Raw genomic sequence first — 12,818 nt, forward strand, 5'->3', positions numbered from 1 at the left:
ACCCTTCCCCTCGGGGGAGGGGGCTCTCAGAGCTTGGCGTCCGTCCGGCACCCTCCATCCCTCGGGCTGGGGCACCGGGGCTCACTCACCTGGTTCCCGGAAGCCTTCTTCTTGTTCATCTGGCTGCTCCTCTGCTGAGCACTGAGGGGAGAGAGGGGAGAGTCTCATCTCCGAACTCCTCCCAGCTCCACTGCCACTGCTCAGTGGGCGCCAAACACAGAGCGTTAACCCAGAAGGCCTGGGTCTCTCTCTCTCTCTCTCTCTCTCTCTCACACACACACACACACACACACACAGTGTCACCTTCTCTGCCCAGGGAGCACTCACTTGGCAAAGCCGATGAAGTCCTCGTGGTTGGTGTTCATGTAAGCCAGCTCAATGTCGATGAGGAGCATGACCTTCCGGGACACACCGGTCAGGGAGCAGGTGGGAAAGACACCACAAAGTTTTAAAACGCATGTCATACTCACAGCAACACAGGGTCCATAATAAACACATCCACAGTCTATGGTAAATGAATACAGACATACATAACAGTACCCATAACAAAGGAAGAGTTCCTACACAAGAAGCACAAATCAGAATGGTCAAAGAATGGGAATGAGGAACTCAGAGAAGAAATACATGTAGCCAATAAGGATACATAAAGAATGCTCACCCCCAGTAATAAAGAAATGTAAGCTAAAACCATGAGGTCCCTTTAACCCTATCAGTTTAGTGCTAAATATTGATAATGACCAGTGTGGGCATAGTTGTGAGAAGACAGATTCTCTCATCAACTATTGGTGGACGTGTAAATTAGTATCAAATTCTTGGAGGGCAATTGGGTAATACTTAACACTAAAATGTACAGACTGACTTCTAGAACTACATCTCATAGATAAACTCATCAAGTGGGCAAAGATACATGTACCGGGGTGTTCAGTGTGGTGTGGGCAAAGATACATGTACCGGGGTGTTCAGTGTGGTGTGGTTTGCAGTGGAGAAAAATTGGGAACAGGCCAATGGCCATCAAAAGGTGAAATAGCCCGGCCGGTGTGGCTCAGTGGTTGATCATCGACCAGGAGGTGCCCAGGTTTCGGGCTCCATCCCCAGTAGGGGGCGTGCAGGAGACAGTCGATCAATGATTCTCTCCCATCTTTGATGTTTCTCTCTCTCTCTCTGTATTAAAGAAGAAAAAAAAGGTGAAATAGATGAAGGTACCCTCTAAACAATAAAGCTGTTCAAAGGATGAGGACAGTGTCTAGGCCCTGCTTAGGAAGATCCTTTTTGTAAATGATGGAGAGTGAGGGGATGCATAGCTGGATCGCGATGAGAGTGACATTCCTGATGCACACTGCAAGGTGCAGCCCAGGACCTGCTGCCTCCTGTGAGCCTGGGGCCTGTGCTGGCCGAGCCTCAAGTTCCACAGAGAAATTGTTTCTGTCTCGTAGGCGCGGGGAAGACACCAGGAGATGAGGCCGGTGACCTGTCTGACGTGTACTAGGTGTTCGACCGATTGTGGTTCCCCTAGATTAAGATGGAACCTGGAATCTGTGTGTGCCAAGGAAAATGCCTGGGAGGGGACGCACCACGCTGGCATTAGTGGTTATTTTGTGGGAGAGACTGGGAGCAGGGAAGAGTGATGGAGGGACACTTACTTGTAATCACATCTATTTTTTCTTGAGTGTTTATCACTCTTGTAATTAAAGAGACCAATAAGAATTCAGAAATAGCATCAAAAACAAAAGTGGGAGGGATTGAGGACAGGAAGAGGGATGTGTAAGGACAGAGGCTGGAAAACCGGAGCCAGGGGTGGGCTTGGGCAGAAGATGCGAGATGGACCCGGAAAGAGGGCTGGTCTGGGAGCTTCCTGAGGCCCTGAGGAGGGCCTGCTCTCTCTGCTCCCCCAGCTCCGAGACCGCATTCGGTAACACGTGTGAGAGTGAATGAGTGAATGTTTGATTAATGACTCCATAAAAGGAAGAGAGGTGGCTAGGACAGGTATGGGTCACCCAGAGAAACCGCAAATAGAGAGAGAGGCCCAAAGAGAGACGCCAGAGGATAGACTGCCCGGAAGTTGAGAAGCAGGTTTGCGGGTGTGTGTGTGTAAAATGGTACAGCTGCTTTGGGAATCAGTATGGTGGTTCCTCAAAAAATGACCATACATAGAATTACACGGAATTACCATCTGAACCAGCAATTCCATTTCTAGGTATCTACCCATAGAATTGAAAGCAGGGTCTCCGAGAGATACGTGTACACCTATGTTCATAGAAGAACTATTTGCAATGGCCAAAGTGGAAACAACCCAGCTTGGTCTCCCCAAATGGATAAACCACACGTGGCAGATCCATACAACGGAATATTACTCAGCCTCCGAAAGGCAATGCTGACACGCGCTATGACAACATGGATGAACTTGAAAGCGTTATGCTACGTGACATGAGCCAGACACAAAAGGACGAATGTCGTACGCTATCACTTATGCGAGGGCCCTCGAGTTGTCAAATTCATAGAAACAGGAAGTAGAGTGGTGGGTCCCAGGGGCTGGGGGGAGGGAACGGGAGCTAGTATTTGTGGGGACAGAATTTCATTTGGGGAAGACGAAAAGTTCTGGAAATGGATGCTGGTGATGACCGCACAGCAGGTGAATGTGTTTCCTCCCACAGAACTGCACACTCGGGCAGTAAATTTACATAGCTATCCCCACGGTACGCAGCCGAGATTGGTATGAGGACAGAGAGCGGGAGGAAGGCTGGCACCGAAGCCAGAGGCTAGGGAAGAGGGGCCGTGGCTCACCTGCTCCTTGGTGCGCCCCTCGCGCTCCCGGATGTGGGTGGTCACGATGCGCTCCATCTCCTCGCGCAGCCGGGGGTACTGCTGGAGCTGGGGGCGGGCGGAGGGGAGAGAGCCACGTACACAGGGGGCACGGGCAGGAAACACCCCCAGCCCACCAGAGTCCAGGGGTCCGGGGCGAGGGGCGGGGGGCACACGCAGAATGCCAGAGCGGGGGTGGAGGGAGGGTGGGGAGAGACCTGGGGTCCCAGGAAGCCGATGGCACCAAGCCATGGCCACCCCTTTCCTCCAAGTACGGGCTCCAAATGGCAATTCCAGGGTCTCCCCGGCTCCAGGCCTTCATCCCTGTCCTGGGGGGGCCCTCGGATGGGAGGGCCAGTCCGGGGGCGGAAATGCCTGGGAGTCAGCTCGCTCCCTGGCCCCATCTTGGAAACAGACATGGGCCACTGGGCCTTTGCTTGGAGGACCGTGAGCTCCCAGAGCTTTCACCGGAGGGACAGCGAGGAGGGGCACCAGGCAGGGAACCCCGATGCAGGAAGGATCTGGGAGGACAGGGCCCTGGTGCCGCGGGGCTTCCTGAGTCAGGGCAATGCTCCTTGTCAGAGCTGGGAGGCGGGGAACCAGCAGTCACACATGCAGGAGCCACAGGCACGGACATGCGAGGACATGGGGGGCATGCGGAGGGGTGCAGCAGCATGAGCAGTACCCCGAGGGGGCCTGGCTGGGCCCCTGGCCCTCCTGGAAGAACCCACCCAGTTTTGCCCCCTCTGCATGCTCCGGACCGGCACTGTCCTCCCCAGCATGTCTGTCTGGCTCCCAGCTGGCGGCCAGCCTGTCTCTACCTCTCCTCTGGGGTCAGGAGCTCAGCAGCACCGCTTCCGCCCAGTTTTTATCAGCGGAGGCTGAAGGGCAAGTTGCTCCAAGCCCCCCCCCCCCCCCCCCCGCCCCTCTGCCGGGGAAGTCTGCCCTGGCTCAGCGGGGCTCTGGACCAAGCCCAGGGGGACTCGCTCCCCTTCAAGACACTGTTGGATGTCACCTCCGTCAAAAAGCCTGCCCGACCACCCCAAGAGCTGGGTTGGGGGTCTCCCTGTCATCTTTCCTCGTCAAACAGGCGGGGCCGGCGTACCACCAGTGCTGGGGCGGGCACAGGAAGGAAGGAGGGGTGGATGAAGGATGGATGCCTGCCCTCCTTGCCCAGGTGCAGGGACACGGCTCCTCGGCCCTCTGCCTCCTGAGCCTGCCACGCCTCGGGAGGGAGACTCTGAGCTGCTGACAGTGGGAGCTCCCCCACAGGGACCCCCAGTTCTGCTCAGCGGCCCTCCCCGCTCAGGGCCACATGGGCCAAGTCGGCAAAGCTAGAGCCACTCATTGCCCCTGGGTCGGGGCGCTCAGGTGGGCCCCCATGTGGGAAGAGAGCTGGACGCTAGCATGACTAGTTCCCGGGTGGTGACTCTGAGGGCGATGGAGGTCAAGGAGATGGGGTGGGGCAATGGGGAGGCAGGAGGATGGGGAAGGAAGCAGCGCCCTGGATGCCAGCCCAGGGCGGCAGATGTGAGATGTCACATCCTCCCACCCCCACCCCCACCCCACTGTCCAGGGGCTGTGCCAAGGGTGTGACTGATGTGGCCAAGCCCAGGGGACTCGGGGGAGGGGCAGCCGTGAACCAGGGGCTTGAAAACAAACTCCTGGAGAGGCCAGGGGCCCCTGCTGCCCCGAGAGGCTCAAGGGGTGGTTCCCACTCCTTCTCGAAGGAAGTCTCCGAGCTGGAGCGGGGATTCGGGCCTGAGTCACCACCACCAGCAGGCCTCCTCTGAGGTGGTCCCCAGCGCTCCCTTCCAGGGTGGGGTGCAGGGGAGAGGGGGAGGGTGGGCCATGAGGGAGGAGGAGGGAGCAATTTGCCAAAGAGCATGACCAGTCCTCCCACTAACCGCCTGCATGTTACACTCGTCAAGTTTTCCACGTGTCACACACGGCGGGGCAGCCTCAGCCCGCTTGAGTTCCCTATTCCTTTTGAGCATCTTTTTCCATTCGGCCTGCCTCTGAGCCTTCCCAGAACTTGTAGCCAGTTTTTACAAACGGAACTGTTCTCTCTCAGACCTTGGCTGAGCAGGGCGGTCAGCTGGAGCCCACCAGTGGGTGGTGAGGGGCCCGGGCCCAGGAGCCACAGGGCTCTGGGTTCAAAGCCAGCCCCTGCCCTGCCGGCACTCCTTGGCAAAGTGGCTGGACCTCTGTGAGCCTCTGTTTCTGCTGGTGGAAAGGGTGGGGGGATGGCGGCTTCCCTCTGAGGGCTGCACCCCGCATGCTGACATTCAGCTCTAGATTTCATCCAGGGAGGAGAACGGATCCTGGCAGAGCCGGGGGGTAATGACAGTTGACTATTTTTCAAATCTCTGGCAGGAGTTTGGACGCTGGGACATTTGGGGAGGGGGAAAAAAAAGACAAAGATGGGCGAATTTTGCCACGTAAAGAAAAAGGAATTACTTTCCATGAAATAAACCAAAAGGGAAAACTTTTTAAAAAAGTAATATAAAAGCTTTCCTTTGTAAATTTTTTGTTGATCATTTCTTTCTGCTCACAAAAATCATACTGACTCACTGTAAGAAATTTGAAAGTGATTAAAATGTGTTCAGTAAAAATGGAAAAATTCCTACATTCTTGCCCTCTCTTAAAGTAATAGTTAGCAATTTGGTGGATATTTCTTTGGAGCTTTATCATTCATATATATTGCTCCCCTAAATACTGTACATTCTTTTCTGAAACTGCTCCCCCTCTCCCCCACAGTATGTTGTGGAGGGACATTGAAAGGAAATAAGTATGCATTGCCCTTTAAGCGGCTGTAGGCATACCTTGCTTTATTGCGCTTTGCAGATACTGCAATTTTTACAAATTGAAAGTAAAACCCTCCACCAGCAAAAAGATTATGACTCGCTGGTGGCTAGATGATGGTTAGCATTTTTTTAGCAATAAAGTATTTATTTATTTTTTTTTATTTCAGAGAGGGAGAGAGAGAAACATCAATGAGAGAGAATCATTGATCAGCTGCCTCTTGCGCGCCCCCTACTGGGGATAGAGCCTGCAACCCTGGCATGTGCCCTTGACCGAAATCAAACCTGGGACCCCTCAGTCCGCAGGCCGATGCTCTATCCACCGAGCCAAACCAGCTAGGGCAATAACGTATTTTTAAGTTAAGGTATGTACATTGCTTTTTTAGACAAAACGCTATTGCATACTTAACAGACTACAGTATAGTGTAAATAGAACTTTTATACACACTGGGAAACCAAAAAAATTCATGTGCTTCGCTTTACTGCGGTATTTCCTTTACTGCAGAGGTCTGAAACCAAACTCCCAATATCTCTAAGGTATGACTGTATAGTCTTTGTTGGTGTGATACTTTATATAATCAGTCTCCTCTTGATGGACTTTTGGGTTGTTTCCAAAATTTTAGCATTTACAATAATTACTTTCTTTTTTGGAATTCAGTTCAGCAAAGTGTGCCATGGTTTTTAAATGTTTATATCCAGTAGTCAGTCTTCTAGGAATCTATCCTGAAGAAATAATTCTAGAGAGAAAAAATAAAATTCTTTATAACAAAGATGTTCATTGCCAGGTTATTTTATAATATTGAAAAGCTGGAGGCAATTTAAATGTTCACCAATAGGAAAATGGGTAAGTAAACTGTGATAAGTCTATTCAATGGGATATTAGGCTATCATTAAAAATGTTTAGGTAGACCCTGGCCAGGTAGGTCAGTGGGGTAGAGAATCATCCTGATACATCAAGGTTATGGGTTCCATCCCCGGACAGGGCACATACAAGAATCAACCAATGAATGCATGAATAAGTGGAACAATAAATTGATGATTCTCTCTCTCTCTCCCTCTCTCCCTCTTGCTCTCTCTCTAAAAGCAATCAACTTAAAAAAATATTAGGAATTAGTAAGTACAAAGTGGTAGTTACAGAATTGTCACGGGGACGTAATATACAGCGCAGGGAATATAATCAATAATATTGTGATAACTTTATATGGAGTCAGATGGGTACTAGATTTATCAGGGTGATCTCTTCATAAATTATATAAATGTCAAATCACTGGGGCATACACCTGAAACTAAAATATGGTACGTCAACTGTAACTGAAAAATAAAAATTATTTTTAAAATTTCAGTTATATCTGGACTTCTTGTGTAAAGGGATCTGAGGCAGCTTTTTCAAAGTTTGACAAAAGATCGCGTTGCCTGGGATTCGCGATGCCCTGGGCTCATGACCTAGATGTCACAATACTGTGGAATGGGAGAGTCCAGTCCAGGTTTTACTCCACCTGCACCGGGCACTGAGAGGATGCTCATTGGCTGAGTCTCTCCCCATTTGACACAAAAGTGGGCTAAAAGGAGACGGGGTTGTGAAATGGGTGCACAGGACTAATTGTGTGTGAGCCAGGAGCACTGAGATGCTTATTTGAAAAGGGAAGTTAATCAGATGTGCCCCCACCCCCCAGCATAGGGAGTTTTTCAAATACAGGCCAAGCGGGCTCTCCCCAGGGATTCGGGTTCAGCCTGCTTGGAGGGGGGCAGCATTTGCGTTCTGGAAAGGCTCCCCCAGACAGCTGACGCCCAGGCACTGCCCTGGGAAGAACTGCTTCAGGAAATCTGGCTAAAAATCCTCAAAAGGCTCCAAAGCAGACAAATAGGAAAAAGGCATCTAAAAGGTCACAGGTGACTCCTAAGAGGCTGACCCTGCCGCATGCGCATGGATTCATGTAAAAGGAGTCACCCCATAGGCTTTGAGGCAAATCGGTTTTGAGGGACTGGGACGGCTCCCCTATGCCAGGAGGCCCTGATCCCAGATCTCTTCCCTCCGCCTCCCAAATCTGAATCCCACGCTGCTTTTCCTTAGGGAGACTCAGTGTCATCATCTGTAAAGTGGGGATAATACTACCACTTCTTAGGGTTGTTGACAGGATTAAGTCAGGTGACAGGCAAGCACTTAGCTTAGTGCATGGCACTTAGCGATTGCTCACTAAATAGCTGCCTGTTCCTTATCATCAACGCTATTGTTATTCCTATTGGTGGGAGAGGCCTCTGGAGTGAAGCCTTCTGGGCGAGATGGAGGCCTGAGGGACTGTGAGTGCTAGTAGACCCAGGGCTATAAACTGGCACGAAACCCCAGGCCAGAATCACCTGGCAGCATGGGCGTCCACATGGGTGGCTGAGAGGCTGCCAGGCCTGCTCAGCAGATGGTTCTGCCCACGGGAGGCAGTAGCCGTGAGGGAGGGAGGCCAGGCCCCGCCCCACCCAGGTGGCCGCCATACCTTTTCACTACACTTTCTGATGGTGGACGTGAGCTCACTGACTACCATGTCCACACACTTGATACTGGGCTCTTTGAGCTTCTGCACCTGCTTTTTCACTGTGGCTTCAAAAGCGAGGTCAGGTGTGAAGAGGCCCGTCCTGCACCCAGGGAGGAGGAGGGGATAAGAGGAGGAGCAGCCACAGGTGGGGGGCGGAGGGGTGGGGTGGGGAAGGAGGAGAGTGAAAGCCAAGCAGGACCAGGTCAGGGTGGAGGATGGCACAGGTATGGGGAAGAGAGAGAGACACCGACACAGAGAAAGAGAGAGAGAACAGAAGACAATGTGAGCATGGGACCCGGCCCTCCCTACCGCCCCCCGGGTTGGCGCCTCCCAGGTGCTGCCAGCATCCCCCAGGCTCTGTGGGTAACGGGGGTGGGGGGTGGGGGGTGGGGGGGGTGCTTCTGAAGGACCAACCCCCCTGCTCCGTACAAGGCCCCTGGGTCCCTCGCTCCTCAGCTGCACTGAGCCTGCCCCTCTCTCTTTTCCAATGCATCTTGGTCACAGCCTAGGGTCCTCCTAAGGGGCTGACCAAGGCGAGAACACCGCCCACCCACTCTGTTCAATTCCAGGTTTCCCAGCACCTCCTGCATTCACTCCACCTTGACTCCAGAGCCCAGCACGATCCCCCACTTCCACCAGGGGTGCTGCATCGGCTGCCCAGGCTGTGCCCTGTGCCCTGCACAACTTCAGGGGGCTCCATGTGCATGGCCATGGCCAAGGAGCAGACGGCGCCCCCTGGGGTTGCAGTGTAGCTGCCTGACCTCCACTCTCAGCTCCCGGCTCTGCCCCCCCCCCCCTTTCTCCTCCGGGGCACCCTTTGCCTTTCCTCCAAAGGGCCCTGGAGGCACTCAGCTCGAAAAAACAGAGAATGAGAGAAGAGGAAAGAGAGAAAGAGTGGAGGCGGTGAGAGAGGGGGGCCGGGGCAGCAGTGGGAGAGGAGAGGAAGGGAGGCTGGGGGTGGAATCGAATGAGCACTGGACTTGGAGTCCAAAGCCGTGGCTTACAGTAACAGCTCTGCCACCTCTTAGCTAACATGGCCTGGATGTCCTGAGCCTCGGCTTTCCTGTTGTGAAATGGGGGCCGTCCTCCCTGCCCTGCCCTCCTGGGTGGTTCTGCGAGGCTCGGATGGCATAGCAGATGGAAGGGGGCGCTGTCTCTGGAAGGAGATGTGATGGAAGGGAAGGCGAAGGTCCTGAGTGGGGGTCCTGCGTGAGGGTGGGGTGGGGTTGGGGAGGACGAAGGACAGCGGGGAGTCAGGGGACCTGCTAGACCCGGGTCCTCTGCACCTCTCTGGCCGACCAGGCCCCTAGAGCAGCACCCAAGAAGGTCCTGTCTCTCAACCGTCTCCAGCGCCAAGGCTTCCCCAAGACCCCTCCCTGGAGCCCCCAAAGATGGCCCACCTCTGAGGGCAGAGAGGGGGCGCAGGGTCCCCTCAAGCCCTATTCTCCCTGAGCTGGGGAGCTCTTGATGGGCTCTCAGGGTGAATAGCCACGATCATTGCCATCTCACCAGCATCTCATCCCTTGGTGTCCTGGGCCCGGGGGGCCAGGAGGGTGGGTGAGGCCCCCTCAGAGAGCCCCCCTGTCCCGGTCTGTGGTGGCCGGCCTTTCTCACCCCGCCGAGGTCTGGACATGCTACCAGGAGGCAGTGGGGGCGTGGGGAGGGGCGCCTGTCAGCAGTGCGGGACGGGGCAGAGGCGGGGGCTGGCGGGCCGCGGGGTTACCTTCTTGGTGCACTGTCTAACGGTGTTGATTAGCTCCGAGATAACCATGTCCACACACTTGAGACACGGTTCTCGGATCTTCTTCACCTGCTTTTTCACAATGGTCTCAAAGGCCATGTCTGGGGTGAAGAGCCCCGTTCTGAACGCCCGGAGCGGGAGAAGGGCAGTGTCACAGGCCAGCTCCTGCCAGGAGGGCCCCACACCCCCCCCTGAGCTCTGCCCTCGGGTCCCCCTACCCCTCTCTGGGCCTCAGTGTCCCCATCTGTAAAATGGGCAGGTGGGATTCTAAGGAAGAAGGACTTTCAACCGGTGCTCTTTGGGACAAGACAAGGTCTGCTTATATCTGCCTTCGTGTCTTGCTTCCTCTTACGATTCTGTTCATACACAAGGTTCTGTGGCCGGGAGTGGTTGGAAAACTGCTGAACTGGTTCTCTTTAAGAGCCTTTCCAGGAATAGAGCGTTTTATTTTAGGACTAGGAGAGATTTCTTTTTTCTGTGCCCCGGCCAATGCAGTTATCAGTCTATAAATTCCCTGCCAAACCTGGAATTGAACTTGCTTGAAAGCAGGGGGCAACTTGGTCTCTCACTGCCTGGCATATAGCAGGTGCTTCAAATGTCCTTGTTGTGTAGATCTGGGTCCCCGAAGGGGGTCTAAGCTTTTAAGGAACAGTCTATTTCCCAGGCCCCCTTCCTGTCCACAGGCCTGGGGTTAGCTAGAAGGCTAGAAGGTGAGAAGTGGGGTAGAATGGGGCCCACGTAGGGATCCTGGGACTATGGAGGGTCTGGAGGGTTGAGAGGCCCCATTCCATCCTAAAGGACACAGGCCAATACCGGGATGCTCCGCCCCAGGGCCTACCCATTGCTGGGCAGCTTTGTGCAGCCGCCTGGAGGGAACTGGGGAGCTGTCTCACCCTAGATGGGCAGGGAGCCCAGGCTCAGAGGGTGCTACCTGGCCACCTGTGGCCTGGGCTCTGCCCAGCTCGTCCAGCCTCCAGGCCCTGCTCCCAGGGACAGCAGAGGAGGGTGGCAGGCTGCAGGGAGCAGGTGGCCCAGGCCTCCCATCCACCTCCCCCCGCCCCCGAGCCTGTCAGAATTGGGAGCCAGAAAGTTGAGGTTGAGGGGATAGGGGACCAGGGCTCTTGGTCTTTCCTGAGGGAGGCTCACTTCATCACTCCCTGTGCCTCTGCACTAGACCCCCTGCCTTCTGGGGTTCGGCCCCCCTCCCTGGTCCCAATACGTGCCTAATGCCATGGATGTTCTTGATGGCATAGCTGATCTCCCTTCGGAGTTCCTTCTCGTCAAACTCCATCTGTGTAGGAGATTGAGAGATGGCCCGTCAGGGCCTGTCCCAATACCTGGGAGGTCAAGATGGGGCCCGCCCCACTCCCAGGGCTGGACACCTGGACCCAGGTATCCATGGGAGAGGCCTGCGCCCCCCACCCGGCCCCCGGGGAGCCTGTCCTACCTTGACCAGCTCAAAGGGGAAGCGCTCGTGGAAGATGCGGTTGATGCGAGCTCCCCCCGACAGCTCATAGGTGTCGATCTGGTCCCCTGAGCCCTCAATACGCTTCTCAAAGTCCACAGCGAACTGCTGGACCATCCTGGGGGGAGAGTGGTGTGCCCTGAGGGGGCGCAGCAGCCCAGCGGAGGGGGCCCCGGGAGAGGAGAGGCTGGGGGGAGGCGCACTCAGGGACGGGGCGTGGAGAGCTGGGGAGACCCTCACTGCAGCAGGGCCTTGGTCTTGCGCGCTGGGTCGTCAGGACGGAAGTTCTTGTACTCGTCCACCTCCTTCTCAATGGACAGCAGCTGGCTCTGCAGCTTGTTCCGCAGCCCGGGCAGTGTGTCTCGGATGTGGTTCGTCAGTTGCTGGGGGTGGGGGTGAGACAAGGGTTAAGGCCAAGGTCACAAGTCACAAACCCCAAACGCCCACAGGGCCAGGCAGGGACCAGGATGCCAGGGGGGCTGTGGCTGTGGGGAGGTGGAGGGCTAAAGAGGGGCCTTGGCCCTGCCCACCAGAACCAAGGCTGTCTGAGGGCAGGCCTGGCACTCAGCAGTCCTCACGGAGGTGTGTTAATTGAATTACTGAGTGAGGGACTCAATTGTCAAAGAAACAGAAATCTAGATTTTTATTTGAGATTACCTGCTTTTTGACTGATTTAATATTTTTATTTAAAAAATATTTTTATTGAATCATCCACTGAAGATCGAGCCCGAAACCCAGGCATGTGTCCTGACTGGGAATCGAACCTTGACCTCCTGGTTTATAGGTCGATGCTCAACTGCTGAGCCACGATAACCAGGCTTGACTAATTTAGTATTTTTAGATACCACGAGGGCCACACAAAATGTATTAGGGGCGCCCTGGCTGGGTGGCTCAGTTGATTGGAGCATTGCCTCATATACACAAGTATGGAGAGCAGCTATAGCGTTTGGACAGGTTCAAGCCTGGGACTAATGAGAGGGCACGATCCTCTCACGGCAAAGCCATGTGCAGGTCCCAGCACAATCATAGCCAAAGGCTATAGTTGTAAGCTTGACCTTATGGTCCGAACCTGAACCTGTGGTCCCACGTGGCTGAGTGATATAGGCTGCGGGAGGTGCAGCAAGTAAACAAAGCTTGATTGGGTGCATGTAATTGAGTAGATTCGAAACCCACAAGAACATTGTAAACATCTTGACCACCCCTTACTTTGCCTCGTGGAATCTGGCTATAAAATAAAGACTCGGCTTGCAGGCCATGGTGCTGCCTCTCCATCAGAGAGGGCAACGTCCCACCTAGCCCCAGCTTTATTCTCTTGTCTGTCTTCTCCACCCTTCACCGCCCCCTCTCAGGTTCACCCATGGCCATGCCGGCTCTGCACATGGAAGGGTCTCGGGTTCAATCCCTAGTCGGGGTGGGAACAGGAGGCAACCGATCGGTGTTTTTCTCTCACATCCAGGTTTTTTCTCTCTCTTTCTCCTTCTCCC

At 54.4% G+C, this 12,818-nt stretch overlaps 1 protein-coding gene across 9 annotated transcripts in view; it reads right to left on the bottom strand.

The window, feature by feature from the left end:
* DNM1 (dynamin 1) overlaps window positions 1-12,818 on the bottom strand; it is a 42,350-nt gene that overhangs the window by 14,521 nt on the left and 15,011 nt on the right. For 5 of the 9 annotated variants that reach the window (XM_079790874.1, XM_079790870.1, XM_079790869.1 and 2 more), the window contains exons 7-13: window positions 11,575-11,717; window positions 11,317-11,452; window positions 11,093-11,160; window positions 9,852-9,990; window positions 2,782-2,868; window positions 328-398; window positions 90-141 (exon numbers count right to left, since the gene is read on the bottom strand). In XM_079790874.1, the coding sequence (XP_079647000.1) occupies window positions 90-141; window positions 328-398; window positions 2,782-2,868; window positions 9,852-9,990; window positions 11,093-11,160; window positions 11,317-11,452; window positions 11,575-11,717 (696 nt within the window). Of the gene's footprint in view, window positions 1-89; window positions 142-327; window positions 399-2,781; window positions 2,869-8,089; window positions 8,229-9,851; window positions 9,991-11,092; window positions 11,161-11,316; window positions 11,453-11,574; window positions 11,718-12,818 lie in introns of all 9 variants that reach the window. The other 4 variants (XM_079790876.1, XM_079790875.1, XM_079790872.1 and 1 more) reach the window with 1 other exon arrangement.

This window comes from Cnephaeus nilssonii (assembly GCF_951640355.1).
Source record: "Cnephaeus nilssonii genome assembly, chromosome: 14".
NCBI classification, from domain to species: domain Eukaryota; kingdom Metazoa; phylum Chordata; class Mammalia; order Chiroptera; family Vespertilionidae; genus Cnephaeus; species Cnephaeus nilssonii.